The 21,366-nt window shown below is 47.5% G+C and overlaps 2 protein-coding genes across 3 annotated transcripts in view; one reads left to right on the top strand and one right to left on the bottom strand.

The window, feature by feature from the left end:
* Positions 1 to 8,270, top strand: part of IGF1R (insulin like growth factor 1 receptor) — a 307,950-nt gene extending 299,680 nt beyond the window's left edge. For both annotated transcript variants that reach the window (XM_060293894.2, XM_030873151.2), the window contains one exon: positions 1,005 to 8,270. In XM_060293894.2, coding sequence (XP_060149877.1) covers positions 1,005 to 1,386 — 382 coding nt within the window. In that variant the 3' untranslated portion in view covers positions 1,387 to 8,270. The remainder of the gene's footprint in view (positions 1 to 1,004) is intronic.
* A 3,063-nt stretch (positions 8,271 to 11,333) lies between these two features.
* PGPEP1L (pyroglutamyl-peptidase I like) overlaps positions 11,334 to 21,366 on the bottom strand; it is a 49,379-nt gene continuing 39,346 nt past the window's right edge. Inside the window, exon 5 of the mRNA XM_030873155.2 lies at positions 11,334 to 12,112. Within this exon, the coding sequence (XP_030729015.1) occupies positions 11,872 to 12,112 (241 nt within the window). The 3' untranslated portion in view covers positions 11,334 to 11,871. The remainder of the gene's footprint in view (positions 12,113 to 21,366) is intronic.

Raw genomic sequence — 21,366 nt, 5'->3', positions numbered from 1 at the left:
TTCAGCCACCTCCTTTGTGCGCCAGCGGTCTACTTGGCTGGACCACTCTGCATTCCAGGTTAATAAGAAGCACCTCTCCTCCTGCGGCCATTCTGAGCCTCGTCAGAGCCTGGGCCTTCCCTGGCTGTCCTGGCAGCACCCTGCTTTTCCGGTGCAGCCTCCTGCCCTGGGGGCTCAGGCCCAACGCCGGGTTCCTCCCTGTGGCCACGTGACTCTGAGGGCTTCCCAGGGGCTGCAGCCCAGGTGCCCTCTCTGCCTGCCCCAGGCCTGTGCAGGGACTCTGCCACCAGGCTGTCCCTGCTGGCTTGTTGGCATCTGGCTCAGGGACCCCCTGGGCCTCTCACTGGGTTCAGGGCAGCCGGGCTCCCAGGCCGGCTCTGCCACCCCAGGGCATGCAGTGAGCAGCCTGAGCCCTGGCGCCAGACATGGGTCGTGCGCCCCTTCTGTCTTGCAGCCATGCTGCCTGGCACTGCCTGTCCTCAGTTCTCTGCCAGTGGTCCCCTGCCACCAGGAGGAAGAGTAGAAGTAGCATGGGTGGAACTGAAGGCGAGATCACTGTGGGGAAAGCTGTGATCACTGCTCAGCCTTATTAGTGAGAAACCAGAGGTTTCTTGCATTCTAATTCTGGAAATAATGTTTCATCAGTGGCTGCAAGAGATGCTTCAAATAGAAAGCTGGTTTGTTTTTAATGTAAATAATACCTGTAATAGCAGACTTGTGTGGAACCTGTATTTGTCCTTCTCAGGAAGTGAGAGTTTGGGTTTTGTATTGTGGAGGGTCCTGGGTCTGGATGAAGTGACTGCACTGGTGGACGTTAAGTCAGGAGAAGCTGGAGGCTACTTGCGCCATCAAGATAGAAAGCCAGAGGCCCAGACAGGCAGCAGAACTGCTTTGGCACACTTGCTGTACACATGTAGGTGGGGAAGCCACAGCAAGTAGCCACAGGGCTGCTCGGCCGCGGCCCCCTTCTAGGCTGGGCCCATCTCTGTCTATCTTCCCCTCAGGTTTGAACTGATGCGCATGTGCTGGCAGTACAACCCCAAGATGAGGCCTTCCTTCCTGGAAATCATCAGCAGCATCAAGGACGAGATGGAGCCCAGCTTCCGGGAGGTCTCCTTCTACTACAGCGAGGAGAACAAGCCACCTGAGCCAGAGGAGCTGGACCTAGAGCCGGAGAACATGGAGAGTGTCCCCTTGGACCCCTCGGCATCCTCGTCCTCCCTGCCACTGCCCGACAGACACTCAGGACACAAGGCCGAGAACGGTCCGGGCCCTGGTGTGCTGGTCCTTCGAGCCAGCTTCGACGAGAGACAGCCTTATGCGCACATGAACGGGGGCCGCAAGAAGGAGCGGGCCTTGCCTCTGCCCCAGTCCTCGACCTGCTGATCCTGGATCCCGATCCGTGCAAACAGTAACGTGCGCACACGGCGGCGGGTGGGGGGGAGAGTTTTAACAATCTATTCACAGCCTCCTGTACCTCAGTGGATCTTCAGAACTGCCATTGCTGCCCACGGGAGACGGCTTCTCTGCAGTAAACACATTTGGGATGTTCCTTTTTTCAATATGCAAGCAGCTTTTTATTTCCCTACCCAAACCCTTAACTGACATGGGCCTTCAAGAACCTTAATGACAACACTTAATAGCAACAGAACACTTGAGAATCAAGTCTCCTCTCTCTCCCTGTCTCTCTCTCCCTCTCTCTCACCTTTCTCTTTCTTTCTGCTTCATGATGGAAACACATTTGCTGCAAGCCCGACGCCCTTTGTATTGGATTGAGGCAACGTCTGTCCCTCCATGGCCCCCCTGAACACACCTGCCGGTCACCATAGGTCTTTATAAAACACGTTGAGACAGGATTTTTTAACCGTATCTTTAACATTTTTAGGGACATACGAAATTTACAAAGGGCCATCGTTCATCCAAGGTTGTTACCATGTTAACGCTGCCAAATTCTGCCAAAACCCCGAACTTTCTCCCTCACCGTCCCCGCACTGTTCTTTTGTTTCCAGAGGCCTGAGCGAGCATGGTAGCTAGTCACTCGTTAAGAGCCACGCTGGTGATGCTCTCCATCCGATCATCCCCTGGTGTTCTTTTCAAGTCTCACATTCACACAGGTCTGATTGCTTTTGACGAGGTTATTATTTGGGGGAACTGGACAGAATGAGACTTCCTCTCAGTGAAGATGGCTTCCCCGCTCCCCCTTCTGCACCCACACCTTCTAGCCCCCAGGAATTCTGGAGGAAACAGGTCCTGTCGGGAGCCTGGAAGACAGGCTTTGAGTAAAGGTCGTCCACGTGCCAGTCTCCTGTCCCCGCCCCAGCTACCCACCTGGCCCCCAAGAACACAGATGGGAAGGGGTATCCAGGGACTCAGCCCAACTGTTTATGCAAGTTTGCAAGGAAAGAAATTCAAATACCACAACAACAGTACGAAGAAAAGCAGTAAATGGATTCAAGCATTCTAAGCTTTGTTGACATTTTCTCTGTTACTAGGACTTCTTCATGGGTCTTACAGTTCTATGTTAGACCATGAAACATTTGCATACACATCGTCTTTAATGTCACTTTTATAACTTTTTTACGGTTCAGATATTCATCTATACGTCTGTACAGAAAAAAAAAAAAAGCTGCTATTTTTTTTGTTCTTTATCTTTGTGGATTTAATCTATGAAAACCTTCAGGTCTACCCTCTTCCCTCTCTGCTCACTCCAAGAAACTTCTTATGCTTTGTACTAGAGTGCGTGACTTTCTTCCTCTTTTCCCAGTAATTGATACTTATATAACATAATTTGCCATGAACTGTTTGATGCCTTTTTATAAATACATACCCCTCCCCACTCCCCCTGCCCCGTTAGTTCTATTCTACCCCATAGGCTCTGTGGGCACGAGGCTGGTGAGGGGAGCAGGTGGAGAGAAGGCGGGCGCCTGCCCTGGACCCTCTCTCCCCAGCCTGCTCTCACAGAGCATTTGAGTCTGTTACAGTGCAAGACATGATACAAACTCAGGTCAGAAAAAAAAGGTTAAATATTTCGCACATCCTTGTTCAGTGTTTATATTCATCATTGTCGAAAAGTCTCACCTTCTCTTTCCCTTGCCTTTGTTTTGGTTGTGACACACATATATCTATTTTTTTAATTCTTGGGTACAACAGCAGTTTTAACTGCAGACACTAGGCATTTGGATTACTATTTTGTTTTTAATGGATATTTAACCCTTCCATCCCATGGAAAACAGCTGCTGAGGCCAGGGGTGCAGCCGAGCGCGCTCCAGTGGGCCCGTCTGCGGCTTCCCGCCACCACCCTCCAGACCGACCTCCCTGTCCTTAGAGCTAGGGACTCCCCAGAGACCCCCTGGCACCAGCGGGGAGTAGGGCGCAGGGGCAGTATCCTCGGGGTGCCGGCCAGCCCGCTGCCAGCACGGGAAAGCGCAGGCGCCGCGGGGCCAAAGCCCGGCGCTCCCCTCCAGGGGACAGGAGCCCTGGCGCAGGCGCGCTGTTCCTCGGCCAGGAAGCCGCGTCCTCGGGGCCGGGGGGTCTTGTTTTGTTTAGTTTTTAGCACTTCTCACCAGAGTGATGACAGCACAAGAGTTGCTTCTGGGATGGAAATGTTTAAATTATGAGTAAGAACAAAGCTACAACATAATGATTGCTAGTTGTGACTGGAGATTAAACACAAAAAAGAAAGTTTGTAGTGCTTTTTTGCTTGTCAGTAGTTTCAGTCCCACTATTTTCTCTAGCCTCTGTCCCATAGTTTTTCCCTTAAAAAAAAAATGAAAAAAAGAAAAAATTAATTAAGAAGGTATTATATGTAGTTTTCTTTTAATTTATTTTGTGATACCAGTTTCAATCACTGTAGAGAAGCCCCCTTATGAATTTAAATACTGAGAAAAGGGTTTTTGTGTGTGTGTGTGTGTGTGTGTGTGTGTAAGACGGGACAGTTTTTGGGTTTTTGTTGGGTTTTTTTCCAAACATTTATCTACCTCACTCTTATTTTTTATATGTGTATATATAAAAAGAATACATCTCACATTTCTCAGCACCTGACAATATGCCGTTGATACTGGTAACCTCATCCACACCACAGGCCGTACACACCAGGTGACGCAGGGAGAGGCCAGGCTGTATTCCGGGGTCAAAGCAACACTAGCTCACCTCTCCACTCATTTCGAACAGCTCTCCTTTTTCTGCGACGTCTCATTTTGCGTCGCTTCTGTTGTTCTCCTGACTCGGTATCCCAAGAGGTGGAGAGGGGCCCGGCCCAGTTGTCTTGGAAACCAGCTACTTGGTGCAGATTGGGTGGCGGACAGGGAACAGCAGTGGTTTCCAGGTCTTGAGGACAGGCAGTGCTGGGGCCGGGGTCAGGTGGTGTCTCCTTAGGGCCCCCGTTGTCCCTGTGGCCGTAGGGTGGGTGCTGGGCTTCCGGCTAGGCCGGCTCAGCCCCTCGTGCAGCCGTTTGGGCGCCAAAAGCCCGCTCCGGGTTCCTGACCTGACGGCCAGTCTCATGTGGAATGTACGGAGAAGAGCCCCCTTCTCCCTCTCCGGGCAGTTCTCTCAACCTCACCCTCACCTCCTCCCCAGGGGCAAACAAAGACGTACCAAACCTTCGGGCTGGAAGGGGCCAGCGGTGGGCGCCGTGCCCCCGCTGGGGCTGTGCCTCACCCCCTCATCCCGCAGTTCACGGGGTGGACGGCGCACCCCCTCCAGCAGCTGCTCTCACAGGCACTAGCGTTTTTTCTGGGAAACGCAGTGGGCGTCTCCCAAAGTGTGGTGGCTCCTTTACAGTCCCAGGACTGCAGTTACACTCAGGAGCTCTTCCCTCCTGCTAGAGCACCCCTCCTCTTTCCCAAGTCCCCTGGGATCTTAAGGTCATTGAGAAATAATGTTTGATCAGGGTTTCCCGCTTCCACACTGTAGGTGACCCCTTGGAATAGTGGCCTCTCCTCTCTTTTGCACATACCTACCGGTTTCCACAACTGGATTTCTACAGATCATTCAGCTGGTTATAAGGGTTTTGTTTAAACTGTCCGAGTTGTTGGTGTCACTTTTTGTTTTATGTAAGTGGTTTTCCTTTTAAGTAGAAAGAAAACACTAACAGTATAGTGCCCATCATAACAAATGCTTCAGAAACACTTAAATAAAAGAAAATTTTGCTTGTGTGATGGTGCAGTCATTTTACTGGACCAAACCACCCACCTTAACTATACCAAGGCATCATCTATCCACAGTTCTAGCCTAATTTTATGCTGATTTTCCCACCTCTTCTTGGTTTCCTCCTTTGTATGCTCCAAATAACTTAAGCTGAGTTGTGGCATTCTCCATGCAGCCTCCTGACAGCAGCTCACACTGCTTGAAGTGACGTGAACCACTGAGGCACATCATTGAACTGATGTGAGCATTAAAACATGATCACACACAGCCCTTCCCTGAGGCAGCAGGAGCTGGTGTATTCTGGAGACGTTGTTGAACTTCAGCTGGGTGAGACCCAGACCACCCCAGGACTCCCTTAGAGGATGTCCTGACTTTTGACACAGTTGGAATGTGCTTCCCCCTTGGAAGATAGAAGACCGTGTTCATGGCCGACACTGGCCTTTCCTTCCAGCCTGTTTCTTATGACTTGGAACAACATTTCAATGATAGAAAAAATGGTTATTGTGGAACTAAATGGCAAAATGCTTGGCATGAAGTGGTGTGTTTCAGTTGGGATAACAGATGTAAGAGCCAAGTATGACGCCAAATTCTAGGCCAGTTTGTTCCACCAAAACCTCTTTCTCAGCAGCCCACCTCTGCTGGCAGGTGGCTGCACGGGATGCAGGCCGCTGTTATGGCAAGGTCACACTTAGATCAGTGAGAAGGCTAGGATGCTTGGTCCAAGGTCCTCAGCTGTCACTGTTGGGTCCTCCAGCCAGACAGTGTCAAAGGCAACTCCTTTTGAAAACACAGGCGCCCTCCAGTTGACAGTAAAGCTCCATGGTATGCCTTGGCCCATTCCAGCAGTCCCAGTAATGCATTTAAGGTTTGGGGTTTGTTCTTTTGTTAATGGTACTTTTGTGTTTGTTGGCTGTCTTTTCATTTCCTGGGCTAAGCAGCATTGGGAGATATGGACCAGAGATCCACTCTTTAAGAACCAGTGATGAAAATCAAACTTTCTTACTCCACTCTGACATAGTTGGTGGTACCAATGAGAACTTCAAGAGAGGATGTTGTTTAGATTGAACCTCTGTTGCCAGAGATGCTGAAGATACAGACCTTGGACAGGCCAGAGGGTTTCGTTTTTGGCCTGCAGCTTAGATGACTAGTTGGTCATTTAGAGAAAAAGCAGATGAACACTCCTTGATGGTGGAACGATAAGGCAGCAGGAAACCATTCTAACAGGGATCATGAATGACGTGGAGAGAGGAAGCACGAGCAGAAGGTACAGGGCTTGGAAGAAGTGTGGGCTGTGCTTGGAACTTGATGGTTTCTGAAGGTATCAGACCACATCAAGGCTCAACAGTCATCCATGGGCATTTGGTTTCAACAGATAAACCTAACATCCTACTTTGGAAACTGTTACTGCGGAGTTCAGTCAAATTGTTCCAAGAACGCAAACTGCATCTCACCCGTCAGGTGTCAGTTCTGGGGCATGACTTTAGGGTTTTGTTTTATTTTGTTTCTGCAAGAACATAATGATCACTCATCTGTATGTCCATGTTTGTGTGTGTCCACATCTTTCTGGTAAACATCGTTGTAATTAGTCACTCATTAGCGTTTTCAATAGGGCTCTTAAGTCCAGTAGATTACGGGTAGTCAGTTGACGAAGATCTGGTTTACAAGAACTAATTAAATGTTTCATTGCATTTTTGTAAGAACATAGAATAATTTTATAAAATGTTTGTAGTTTATAATTGCTGAGAATAATTTAAAGACACTTTTTTTCTCTGTGTGTGCAAATGTGTGTTTGTGATCCATTTTTTTAGGACACCTGTTTACTAGCTAGCTTTACAATATGCCAAAAAAGGATTTTTCCCTGACCCAAGCCGTAGTTCACCCTCTTTCCCCCCATGTTTTGTGCCCTAGTTTATAACAAAGGAATGATGATGATTTAAGAAGTAGTTCTGTATCTTCAGTATCTTGGTCTTCCAGAACCCTCTGGTTGGGCAGGGGATCATCTTTTACTGGTCATTTCCCTTTGGAGTGTAGCTACTTTAACCGACTGAAAGAACCTCACTGGCCAAGGAAAGAGCAGAGGTGTTGCAGCCCAGTGGTGCCATGGCACCTTCGGCACCTGGTTGGGTCGGTTTGGTAGTTGTACTGTTATACAATGCCTTGAGATGGAAGGACTCCGTTGCGTAGCTAATGGTTTTCACAGTGAGCACAGCATACAGACTTATCACACAAAAGATGGTAATTCTGGTGCACGCAGGCCATTTGCTTACATGCCTCATATCATGATTAATGCTTTGCTATAATAAGGAAGAGACCCTATTTATTTTTATTTAAGGCAGAACACCGAACATAGATTTTTTTTCAGTACAAAACAAATTCTTTTTAATAAAAACTATACACACACCAGATTTTTTTAAGTTTGACTCCATTTCCTCTAGCTCCCAATGGGTTATTGGCCATGTCAACACAACCCCACAAAATCCCCATCATTGGCAACATTTGGGTGTTTTGCTCTACATGGGAGAAAGATCCAGAAACAATTTGGGTTTTGTTTGCAACTTTTCATTTGGATGTTTGGCGTTGCACAGACACATCCACAGGTGGAGTAGATGCTTGGCAAAAACACCTGTCTGCTTTCTAAGCCAGTGAGGTTGAGGTGAGAGGTTTGCCAGAGTTTGTCTACCTCTGGGACAAAAAAAAAAAAAAAAAAAAAAATCAAACCAGAAGGCGCGATGGAATGGATGCATCGCAAATAATGCATTTTCTGAGTTTTCTTGTTTAAATAAAAAAAAAAGTTTTTAAAAAAAAGTAAAAAAAAAAAAAGGTAATAATAACATGGCCAATTTGTTACATAAAATGACTTTCTGTGTATAAATTATTCCTAAAAAAATTCCTCTGTTTATATAAAAAATCAGTAGATGAAAAAAATTTCAAAAGGTTTTTTTGTATATTCTGTTGTAAGAATTTATTCCTGTTACTGCGATATACTCTGGATTCTTTATGGAAAAAAAAGAAACTGTCTATTTTGAATGGCTGAAGCTAAGGCAACTTTAGTTTCTCTTACTCTGCTTTTTTCTAGTAGTTAAAGTACTACATGGTTTAAGTTAAATAAAAGAATTCCGTATGCATTTTTGGTCTCTGATTTTGCCCCACCCTCCACCCCTTCTGGAAGAATCACCACACTTCTGAGCAGGGAAGCTGAGCTACGTGTGGCATGTGTGTTCACACATATCGCTGGGAGGTGTTCTGCATGAAGGCTTCGCTCTATTTCTGACAGCTGAACCTTCTCAGCATGCAAATTGCTGGTGAACAGGGAAGCTATTCTGTTTCTCACTCCATTAAATCAGCCAGAAGAACATTTGAATACATAAAATATAGAAATCTGTACTTGATTTTTGAATGATGTGTAGACTTTTCTGCCGACATAAGTCAGGGCAGGTTTGATCTGGGTGACTCTGGGGCAAAGGACTTTCTGCACATTTTCATGTCCTTGTCGGTCACCTCCTCAGAGGGTGCAGGTGAGGCCATAGACACGCACACAGGGTGCAGCTCCCTGGTGCTGCTCAGAAATGTTAGTTACTTTCCAGCCAGCGAACTTGGCCTGCCCCAGGGACTCTACAATCTGGGCATCGTTATCTTTGCCAGGGGAAATGGTTATGGTAGGAAGTGTGAATACATGTTCTAAGGAAACAAGCTGTACATGTTCTAGAATCAAACCTGAGACACATCAGGAAGACAAGCTCATCATTCATTAAACTTTGATCATGGGAAATTATACTCCAGTAATAAAATCAGGCTACTGGACAAAGCGCTAATTAGCAAGGTGTAGGCAGCAGAAGTAAATGAAAGGCCATGCTTACTAAAGACCTGGTGAGTCTCAAATACTTGGATCTAAAAACAAAAAAGAGGGGACTCTCAAGCTTGGCATTGCCCCAGGGTTTTGCTTACCATTGTCACGGAGTGCCTGGCACTCGGGGGACCCTTACTAGATGACCAATGACTAACAGGCTCATTTCTGAGGCTTGGGTGGGTGTCTGGGCTCTAGTGGGGAGGACACAGGAGCCCAGCAGGATTCCCACCTTCCCCGGTGGGTGATGCCATGCTTCCAGGCTGTGGAGGCGCAGTCTGCACCTGTCCTCAGCCAGAGGAGCTGCAGTTTCTTCTGAGGATGAAGGTGCTGGGTCTTTAGAAGTGTTAGACCCTCTCCCTACCATGCCACTGCTTAAGGCCACAATCCAGCAGGGCTATTTCCATATTTACCCTCACAGGTCCAGCAACAAGCCCACATTCAGTAAAGTTTCCTCTCATCACTGATGGACTTTCACATCCATTCTCTCACCAGATCTTCACAACAACTCTGCAAAGGAAGGATTTTTTATTACTCTGTTTTACAGATGAGCAAACACGCAGATATGTCCAAGACCCCCAGCTATTAAATGACCAACCGAGGGCTCAGCCTTTTGAAGCTGTGTCAGCTTTCAAACTGTCTCAGAACTGCTGCGTATCAGCCATAACTAAACAGACCCCAGTGTGTATCAACGGGGGATGGCAGGCCACTTAGCCCAGGATGTGAACTGGGCCTCTGGGGTTCTCCCTAAAAAACCTTGGAGGCCACAGAGGGGAGATGACAGGGACGTTCATCAAGAGGGAGCTCTGGGCCTCCAACTGGATGACATCTAAGAGTTTGCTTGGCGCCAAGCCATACGCATTTTACAATCTGAAATAACACTGGAGCCGGGTCCCAGAGGACGCCTGCTTGCCACCGTCCTGAGACAGAAGCTAAAATAAGGGGGTGTCCAGGGCTCTGGGTAGCAGGTGTTTGCCTACAACTACAGAAGGCTCTCCACATTAACAGCCGTGCAGCAGGACCTATGCTTGCTGGCCAGACCATCCCACCCCACTTGCTGCCTTTGATCTGATACAGTAGGACTTTGATTTTTATGGCAAGTGAGCCAGTTTCATTTGCAAAGGGGTCCTGTAAAGACTATTACAAATGCACAAGTGTGCTGGAGGGCTAATGGTAAAGTGAGTTCCTTTGCCCAGTTCCTTTGTTATTAAGGTGCAGCTGCTTTTTCTTACAGTGAATAAACCTGGGTACTAAGTAACGATTTTTTTTAATGGAATTAAGTGGAAAATGATAGCTGTGAGCATACCAACATAAGAAGAAATTTCCCAGAGCTTAGCCACCTTCAAGCTCTTTCTCCAAAATACAGTGTTGCTAATGGGGTTCCCAATGGAAATTTGCCCCCAGAAAACACGGGACAAGTAAAACCTTGTTGTGAACAGCTTAGAACCGTGTCATAAAGGCAAAATGAAAGATGAAAAGGGGAGGTTCTGTTTCTTAAAATGTAGGGATAACACTGACCATGGCAGAGAAGCTAAACCCAGCTATTAACCTTTGCTTTAGGACCAAACACTACTGGGGGAATGTAAAGTGATACAGCTGCCATGGAAAGCAGTATAGCAGCTCCTCCAAAAAAGTAAACATAGAATTACCTTATGATCCAGCAGTATACACACATATACACACACACCAGGATTCTAACAGATATTTGCACACCAGTGTTCATAGTAGTAGTATTCAAAATAACCAAAAGGTAAAAGCAACCCAGTGTCCATCAAAAGATGAATGGGGCTTCCCTGGTGGCGCAGTGGTTGAGAGTCCGCCTGCCGATGCAGGGGACGCAGGTTCGCGCCCCGGTCTGGGAAGATCCCACATGCCGCGGAGCGGCTGGGCCCGTGAGCCATGGCCGCTGAGCCTGCGCATCTGGAGCCTGTGCTCCGCAATGGGAGAGGCCACAACAGTGAGAGGCCCGCGTACCACAAAAACAAAACAAAACAAAAAGATGAATGGATAAACAAAATGTGGTCTCTACATACAATGGAATATTATTCAGCCTCAAAGGAAGGAAATTCTGATGCATGCCACAACATGGATGAACCCTGAAGACATTATGCTAAGTGAAATAAGCCAGTCACAAAAGGACAAGGATTCCATTTATATGAGGTCCCTAGAGAAGTTAAATTCAGAGATGGAGGGTAGAATAATAGACGCCAAGGGCCGGGGTTGGGGAGAAGGGTGGAGACACTGTTTAATGGGGACAGAGTTTCCGTTTGGGATGATGAGAAAATCCTGGAGATGGAATGGTGGTGATGGTTGCACAAGTGAATGTACATAATGCCACTGAACACTTAAAGATGGTTAAAATGGCAAATTTTATGTTATGTGTATTTTACAATAATTTTTCAATTAAGTTAAAAAAGAAAAAACCAAACACTAAAGACTCAGTGGCTCAGAAGTTGCCCACAGCACCTGGATGCACAAGCTTGGAGGCCCAGAGTGGGGCGCCCGAGTAGCAGCTGCACCTGCGTTTCCCATGGTCGGCCAGTCGCAGGTCATCCCACCACACGGGGCTCGCAGAACAGGTCTGGGGTCCCAGAAATCTGGGCAGGATCACACAGGCCTGCTGCATAGACTTTTAAGAGGAAAAAAAATTACTAGCATTTCATTTTATTGTCCGGAAAACCATAACTGAAGCTAGTTAAGCCCTTGTGAAATGTCTGCCTTTCAGAGTGTTCTTTCTTCTGACAATAAAATAACCCTTTGTGATTTCATTGGGCTAATTCAGAACTTTTTTCCTCTGTGTAAACTGTTTTACAAGCAAATTTTTAAAAGCCTCTCAAAGCACAGTTGAACGCTGCATACAGGACTGAAACATTTAATTTTCTCTAAAGGAGCAGTCTCCCAGTTGGTTCCCCCTGTCTGGAATCGCAAAGGCTGAGTTTCCTGTGAACCAGGCGTTGAGACCTGGCTTTCTCAGTCTCCTCCAGCATTTCCTGGATGATAACTTGCAGGGCTTTTCCCAGCAGGCTAGCCAGAAGCGAAGGAGATAATGGAGGGACATGGACGAGCGCCGCGCATCCATTTCCATGATGCAAAGACAGGTAGTAGGTGTAATCGCAGACGTACCTACAACCACACAAAATGCCAAGTTACTCCTTGGACCAGCCTCTAACCTCAGTGAAATGTAAGCAGAAGTGGCAATGCAGCATCCGCAAAGCATGAGGGAAGACTGCCACCAGGGAGACCCAGGTTTTGTTCTTCTGCCAAAGAACATGCTGCTGGGAATGAGCCATGGAGAGACCGGCTCTTGGCCTCATGTCCAGCAAGTGACTGAACCCTGGAAGGGACCAGATTTTCAACCAACTAATCCAAAACGTTCTCCCCCCAACCCCGTGAACCTTTCTCATTCATGTCTGCATTGAGTCATTTTGTTGTCACAGCTGCTCCAGGTCTTTGCTCACAACCCTGCAACCTCCACCTTTAGTAGGAGTTAACATAAATCTTTACGTTAACGGATCCAGAGATGAGACAGGAAGAAACAAAAAAAAGAAGATAAGAAACAAAAAAAAACTAGATGGAACTAGCTGGGAAGAGATGGCCGCAAACCTGACCTCCAACAGACCCTGGGTCTCATTATATGTTGATTTTTCTAAATTAGCATATTAAATGACACATCTACCGGCTGCCATAGCTGGACATTAAGGACCAAAAAAGCATTAAAAAGGGGGTGGCACTCCACTCCCCTGAAAAAGCCCTGCCCCTTCCCAGGCAGACTAATGCCTATGCCACCCCATCATTAGCCTCACTCCTATCTTTCAAATTAAATCCCTCTCACCAAGTGGGTGATAAGTTGACCTGTAAACTTAGTCCCTGCTTCTCCAATCTCTGACTGCTGAATAAGGCTTAACCCAAGCAGGAAAAAGAACCCTCTCCCGCTGAGGCAGGGCGCATCGGCTCGGCTAGGGCCTGAGCAGCGTCCATACAACTTCATTTGGTAACAAATTCTGGCATCCAACAAGGGGCTCATTCTGTCTGTTAACTCAGGGTTACTCACTGACCCAGGGCCAACAAAGCTGGCTAAATAACTGAGCTGTTTGCCCCAGTTCTCAACCGCTGGGCCAGTGAGGGCTACTAAATTAAGCCTGAGATTGAAAAGCAGCCAAGGATCAAGTGGAGCGCTCCTCAGGTAAAGAACATCTCTTTGGGGGTCCCTGGTGGCGCAGTGGTTGAGAGTCCGCCTGCCGATGCAGGGGACGCGGGTTCGTGCCCCGGTCCGGGAAGATCCCACATGCCGCAGAGCGGCTGGGCCCGTGAGCCGTGGCCGCTGAGCCTGCGCGTCTGGAGCCTGTGCTCTGCAACGGGAGAGGCCACGACAGTGAGTGGCCCACGTACCGCAAAAAAAAAAAGAACATCTCTTTGTTTCATGTGTGTGACGTGAGCCCTAGTCTCTGTTCTTGATATGAGTGAAGCTTCAATCTCTGTTCTATGTGGTTTCGTTTGTCCTAATGCTCTTGGAAATACATGCCACAACTGTGGGCACGGGTTGAGCACTTGAAGGCCACTATGGCGTTTGCCACCAAAAAGGATAAGTTGGTCATGCACCAGCGTAGATGAGCACTGGGTACCCTGCCAACCAGAAGCAAATGTCCGTGTAAGCAGGCACACTGTAAAACGTTCACAGCCCCAACGTCTACCGCGCTCCCACCTCTAGGGTATAGTCAAAAATGCAAGAGCACACCTTTTGTGTTGGTTCCTCTTGCCCTAACTTGCCATCCTGGGGCAAGGTATACGTCTCTGTTGGGTACGTCCCTCCCTACTACCCTCTACCACAGATCCCTAGGGATCCCTCCTCTGAGACATGAACCCTTTAAAAATCTCGTTTTCATCAGATTTCAGGAAAATCACGTTGTCTAGTTGGGGAAGGAAGAAGAGGACCCCAAACTGTCCAAAGTCCTTGGGTCCTCGTGGCTGAGAGTATAGAAAAATGGACACGTGCCAAATGGGCATTCGGCCTCCCTGTCTGATTACCTGTAACGGAGCAGGGACACACCTTTTGTGAACAAGCCTCCCTGACTCCCGGAGAGGCTCTTTATCTGAGCAATTTATCTGATTAGAGAACCCTTATTTCCCACTCCCCCTTCACCCTGTCTCTGGGGACTGTTTGCTGAAAGATATCTCCTACAGCCCCACAGCGGGTCTGGGAACATCTAGTCACTGACTTAAGAGGGGCTTTATAGGGACTTCCCTGGTGGCGCAGTGGTTAAGACTCCGTACTCCCAACGTTGGGGGCCCGGGTTTGATCCCTACTCAGGGAACTAGATCCCACATGCATGCTGCAACTAAGAGTTTACAAGCCACCACTAAGCAGGCCACAAGCCAAAACTAAGAAGCCGGTGAACCGCAACTAAGGGGACTGCCTGCCGTAACTAAGACCCTACACAACCAAATAAATAAAATAAATAAACGTTAAAATAAAAGGGGGGAACTTTATAACTAAGGCCCTCTTGGACAGTGTCTCCCCTACCAGCCCCTGCGAAGATTGGTTCAGGTTTCAGTTAGAGCTCCTAAACCGCTTGGTGTGGGTCAATCTTGTGGGATCTGCATAGCCACCAACCCTAAGAAGAGGCCACTGGGAAGTTGGAAACAGACTAAATAAGGACTCCCCAGTATGGGTAATCAAGCCTCTATCCCAGTGTACGCTGTCAAGGTGCATTCTCCATAACTGGAAATTCTTTGAGTAGCGCCCACTAACAGGGAGACAGCTTATTTTCTGCTGTAACACCGCATGCCCCCAATATAAACTGGCAGATGGAGAAAGTCGGCCAACTAACGACCCTCTAAATTCTAATACTATTTTTTAATTTGACCTCTATTGCCAGCGTTAAAAAAAAAAAATGGGATGAGATCTCCTATGTCCAATTTTTCATGGCCCTTAGCCAAATAAAGGGCTTCTGGAAAAAATGTGAGGCTAGTTCAAATTTCTCTTTCCTGGAATTGGAATCTCAGCCTGAGGATCCTCTTGACTTCCCCCCTCTGCTAAGGGTAGCTGCCCTCGCTTCCAACAGTTCACCTGAGACTCCTGAGTCATTGACATCTACCCCTACCTCTCCTGAATCCCTGATGCTCTCTACTCCCTCAAATTCACCACCTCCCTACCTGGTGCCCCCTCTTCCGCCCAATGGGTGGTCCCCCTCCCCGACTCTTTCACCTCCAACTCTCAGTACACCTTCCTTGGGGACTAGTCCAATGCACACCTGTAGCAGCATTCAGTACCAGCCCTCTGGAATCAATAAGCTATTCCCCCTTCAGGCGGTTCCCAATGCAAAGGGCAAACTGACCACTGTGTTAGGTACCCTTCTCTTTCTTGGATCTCTATAACTGGAAGGATCGATCCAAGGGTTTAAGGGAAGACCCCGAGGAAGTCCTTAATTTAGTCTGGGGAATACTGCATACTCATTTGAGTGGATACACAAACCCTCCTAAACATCTTATTGTCTGGGGAAGAAAAGGTACTGATTATAATTAATGCAAGGGAGGAAGCTTCTAAGACCAATCAAAATAACACGGGGCGTGCTGTATACCAGCCTGGAGTCCAGGCTGTTCCCAACACAGACCCTGGGTGGGGCCATCTAGAGGAAAATGGTCAGCAGCACCTCACACATTTCAGGAATTTGATTCTGAAGGGCATTCAATTAGCGGGGAAGAAACTCATAAATTGGAGTATGTTCAAGGAGTCATCCAAGGACTGAAGGAAAATCCCTCAGCCTTCCTTGAGCACCTGAGGGAGTGCCTCCGAGTATATACAAACATAAACCTGGTGTCATTGGAAGGGCAGGTCATTATTAAGTACCATTTTATTTCCCAGAGTGCCCCAGACATTAGGAGAAAATTACAAAAGTTGGAGACAGGGCCCACCACACCTACTTCCGGGCTGGTGGAATCAGCATTTCGGGTGTTTAACAACCGGGATCTGGAAGTCGATACAAAGGAAGATAAACGAGCAGAACAAACTGTCAGTTCTCTGGCTTTAGCAATTCAGGGTTAATCGACCTCCAAGGGATGACACCCCCCCGCAAACACACACACACAAGGGACCCTGTAACATCAATGAGTCGCCTGGGATTTCGAAGACCATGCCCACAGTGGAGAGAAGGGCTTAAAGCCAATCAGTGTGCTAACTGCATAGAGGAGGGCCACTGGAAGGGGGACTGCCCCAAATGTCTCAGAAGGAGACTAAGTGGACCACCATGTCCTGGCCCACCCTCATTGGTCACACACATAAAAGAAGAGGACCGAAGGGGCCCAGGGTCTCCTAGGAGTGCCCCGGAAATTACCCCCAAGAAGCCTTGGCTGACCCTGACTATAGGTGGTAAAAAGGCTGACTTTTTAGTCAACACAGGAGCCACCTACTGGGTCTTGAACACCCAACAAGGCAAAATGACCAAAGATAAATGTAAGATAATGGGAGTGAAAGGGAAGCTGCAGGAACGCAATATTATAGAGCACCTTGAGTGCAGTTTGGAAGGAAAAAAGTTATCTCACTCTTTCCTGTATGTCCCAGAATGCCTAATTCCTCTAATAGGAAGAGATTTACTATATAAATTGGGAGCAACAATTTATCTCAGAGACACAAAACTTAACATCAAAATACCTAAGACTCCCTTCCATTCCATAGCACTCATGCTACCACCCTCTTCGGATTAATCCCTCAGTATGGGCCCACGACACCGTGGGCAGAGCCAGAAGGGCACCAGTCATGGTCAAGCTGCGACCCGCCTACAATCACCCAAATAAAAAACAATACCCATTAAGCAGAGAAGCCCTAGCAGGTATTAAGTAGAAAGTCTACTCAAACAAGGGCTTCTTAGACCCTGCCATTTTCCTTGCAGCACTCCTAATCTGCCAGTAAAAAAAAAAAAAAAGCCCAAGAGATACTGGCTAGTTCAGTACCTCCAAGCTGTAAATGAAGCTATGGAGGAAATTCACCCAGGGTTGCCAAATCCCTACACCTTACTCTCTACCCTAAACTGCGAAAGGATTTGGTATTCAGTGCTAGATTTAAAAGACACCTTCTTTTGTGTGCCCTTAGCCCTGTAATCTCAGTACATTTTTGCATTTGAATGGCAGGTGGCAGCATGAGAAAACAACATTTTTGCTGGATGGTTCTGCTCCAGGGATTTAAAAACTCTCCCACCCTTTTCCGAAAGGTTTTAGCTGAGGCTCTTAGTGACCTTGAGTTAGAACAAGGGAGTAGGACTTCCCTGGTGGCACAGTGGTTTAGAATCTGCCTGCCAATGCAGGGGACACCAGTTCGAGCCCTGGTCCGGGAAGATCCCACATGCCGCTGAGCAAGTGTGAGCCCGCATGCCACAAGTGCTGAGCCCATGCACCTAGAGCCCATGCTCCACAACAAGAGAAGCCACTGCAATGAGCAGCCCGCGCACAGCAATGAAGAGTAGACCTTGCTCGCTGCAACTAGAGAAAGTCCACACACAGTAACGAAGACCCACCGCAGCCAAAAATAAAATATAAATAAATTAATTAATTTTTTAAAAAAAGAACAGGGTACTATACTTCAATATGTGGATGACATTCTAATCACCACCCCACCAAAGAGCTTTTCGACCATAACACAGTTAATGCCTTAAATCATCTGGCCGAGAGAGGATATAAAGTTTCAAAGGAAAAAGCCCAAATATCCCTCCAGCAGGTAGAACACTTAGGGTTTAATAATAGAAAAGGGGCACAGAGCACTTTCTGAGAGGAAAGAACATATTTGCAAGATGGCACTCCTAGTACGAGAAAACAGCTCCAGGGTTTCCTGGGAATGCCTGAGTTCTGCCATATATGGATCCCCAATTCTGCCTTAATTGCTAAGCTCTAGTATGAACAATTAAAAAGGAAGGAACTTGACCGTTTTGAGCAGACCCCCAATTGTGACTGGGCATTCCTAGAACTCAAAAACCATCTCATGAGAATCCCCATGTTACCTGAGTCTACCCTTCCATCTACATGTACATGAGAGAGGAGAAACTGTCCTGGGCTTGCTTAAACAAAAACTTGGACCACTGACTCAGGTTGTAGCCTGTTTTTCTAAACAATTGGACCAAACTGCTAAAGGATAGCCCCCATGTTTACAGGCTGTAGCTGCTACTTCTCAAAGAAGCGAACAAATTAACTTTTGGACAGCCCCTGACCATCTGGACCCCACACCACCTCATAAAGGTAAGGGGGGCAGACTGGTTATCCCCTGGTCAAACCCTGCAAGTCCAAGCCATGCTTCTAGACAACCTGTCTGTGACTCTGAGGCACTGTAATGTCCTTAACCCTGCCTCCTTGCTACATCAGACAGGTCCAAAATTAACTCATGATTGTGAGGAAGTTATGGAACAGGTTTATTCCAGCAGGGCTGACTTAAAGAGCTTCCCTAGAGAGAAGGCAGGATTGGAATGGTCCACTGGTGGGAGTTGCTTTATGAAAGATGGAAAACAAAAGGCAGGCTACACAGTGGTTTCTGTCACTGAAGTGGTAGAAGCTAAAGCCTTGCCCCCTGGCTGCTCTGCTCAGAGGGCTGAGTTAATTACCCTGATCAGAGCACTAGAACTGGGGAAAGGGAAAGTTGTCAATATCTACACTGACTCTAAATATGCCTGTTCAATCCTGCACGCCCATGGGGCCATCTGGAAGGAGAGGGGAATGCTGACCTCAGGGAATAAACAGATTATAAACTGGGGGGGAGGTGAATTATGAGGCTGCTGGAGGCTATACTCCTGCCAAAGAGTATAGCCTGTATTCACTGTAGAGGCCATCAAAAGGGAGAAGCAGAAATAATAAGAGGAAATAACAGAGCAGATATGGCAGCTAAACAAGCAGCAGAGGGTGGGGACAGACTTCAAACGTCACTCCTACTGGTACCCCCAGATCCTAACTCTTACACTCCCATATACACCCCAGAAGAAAGAGAAAAGCCTTTGAGATGGGGCTATTTTAAAAGCCCAGAATATCAGGAATGGAGGGTTAACAATCATGGGCAGCTGTTCTTCCCATCAGCTACTGCACTCCAAGCCATCCGGGAAGCTCACCAGAGCACACGTTATGGGCAGGAGGCCCTGTGTCAATGGCTCACCAAATCCATGACTAATCCCAACTTCTGAAGTCTCCTTAAACAGGTGGTTGAAGCTTGCCCTGTCTCCAGAATAACCCCAACACTTACCGCCCACCAAGGTCAAGGGAGTGACCCCCACCCAGTACAGAGGCACACATCCAGGTCACGACTGGTAAACTGATTTTACAGTAATGCCCCAGGCACAAGGAAATTTTTATATATTTGCTGGTTTTGACTGACACCTCTGGCTGGATGGAGACATTCCCGACCCAAACCAAGACTAGCTCGGAGACCTCTAAGGCCCTGCTCAAAAAAGTAATCCATCAGTTTGGGCTCCCTAAACCCATTCAAAGCGACAGTGGGCCCGCCTTTGTTTCTCAAATTACTAAGGAAGTCTCTAGAGCCCTAGGAATTAAATGGAGCTTACACTCTTCTTGGAGACCACAATCTTTAGGAAAAGTAAAAAGAACGAATGAGTCTCTCAAAAGAAATTTAGCCAAACTATGTCAAGAGACTCATCAACCTTGGATCTCCCTTCACCCCACAGCACTTTGGAGAATGCAATTAGCCCCTAAAGGAAAGCTCAGGTTAAGTCCATAAGAGATCATGTACAGGAGGCCCATTCCTGAAGGACCTGGCTACAAAGCCAGCCTTAGGGATATGGACCAAATGAAATATGCCTTACAGAGAGGGGAATTCATCAAAGCTTTACACGCCTAAGGGAATCAGGAATTGCCTTCCCCTTCTGACATGGTTTTACATTCTTTGTACCCTGGGAATTGGGTTTATTTGAAAACCTGGAAGGCTGGAAATCCACAAGACCAGTTAGACCCCAAGTGGACAGGACCTTATCTTCTCATCTTGACCACTCATTCAGCCTGACAATTGCAGGGCATAACTCCATGGGCCCACCATACCAGAGTGAAGACGGCACCTACACCTGAGGAAGAAGTTACTGAGCCATGCACCCAATACACCTGTGAACCTGTCACACACCTTAAGTTACTTTTGAAAAGGACTAACTTACCGATAGATAAGTAATGTGGTGGACAGGCTTATTAGTTGGCCTCATCATTACTATTGCCTTGCTTGGCTTCTGCTGTTCTGCCAACCCCCCTCCCTCTGGCAAACGCCTCCTCTGAACATGCTGGACATATGGGATACTAACATTGGAAGCAGGATGAGTGGCCATTATTGTCTATTGTTTCTTCTCTGCTCTATCTATCTCTTACGACCGTCCACACAGAATGGGAATTCAATGCAATAGTAAATTTCTCGAGAATTATAGCCTGTGGAGAAAATCTATCCCAGTGCTGGATCTGTCACCCCCACTCTCCAAGTGACACCTATGGATTAAAGGTATTACATTTTACCTCTAAGAATGATAACCTCACTCTCACCTTGGCTAAACCTACCCCTCTTGAAGTTCATATCCCATCCCTAACGCAGCTTCCCTGCTTGGATTCCCTCTAACGAATACAAAGCACTCACTCTAAAGTGCCATTGCTCTGATCGTCCTGCTGCCACTGCCCCTATCAAACGCCCCCACCAAAGGGAGGAACTTGCAATAACACCTTAGGGCTGCTCTGGACTCTGATCAATGCTTCTTCCATTATCCCACAATTTAAGTACCCCGGGATTGACTCCTGTGGAAATCTCACCTCTTGGTGCCCTCTGAACCAACCTGATGAATACACACAGGGACCGGAAGGGAGATGTACTTATTGGAGAGGGAAAATGCCAGTTGTCTGGCATTTAGTATATGGCCCTCCTAAGGCCTATGGAAAAGCCACTAGTGAAGAATCCCTCAGTAACCCCTGCTGTGCAGGTGGGCCTTTCTCCCCACACTGCAAGGGCACCCCCTCTTGGGCTAGCCACTTATGGAGGTGGTTCAACTCCCCAGAACGTAAGCTCCCCCTGGGTACCTGTTCCTTTGTGGCCCAAGAATAAACCAACTGCCCCATCAGACCAACCCCAACTCCTCCTTCCCTTCTCTGGGGTGGGCTCTAGCCCTTCCTTGTTTAGATAATGCCCAGTTGGGGGAACATTGCATGCTAGACCAGCTAAATTCTCAGAACCTACGCATAACCATTCATAATATCACCCTGCCCTGAGATAAAAGAGCAATAGGACTCATTCTGGCAGGAATAGGGACTGCTCCAGACTAGCAGCTCCCTGGGGAGGCTTCGCATACCATGAAATCACTCTACAAAATCTCACCCAGGCCTAATTGCTATTATCCTCCTGCTTATCTCTGGGCCTTGCCTCCTTAACT

This window comes from Globicephala melas, chromosome 2 (assembly GCF_963455315.2).
Source record: "Globicephala melas chromosome 2, mGloMel1.2, whole genome shotgun sequence".
In the NCBI taxonomy this organism is placed as follows: domain Eukaryota; kingdom Metazoa; phylum Chordata; class Mammalia; order Artiodactyla; family Delphinidae; genus Globicephala; species Globicephala melas.
Note: the sequence above shows the minus strand (reverse complement) of the source record. Positions and strands in the feature narration are given on the sequence as shown.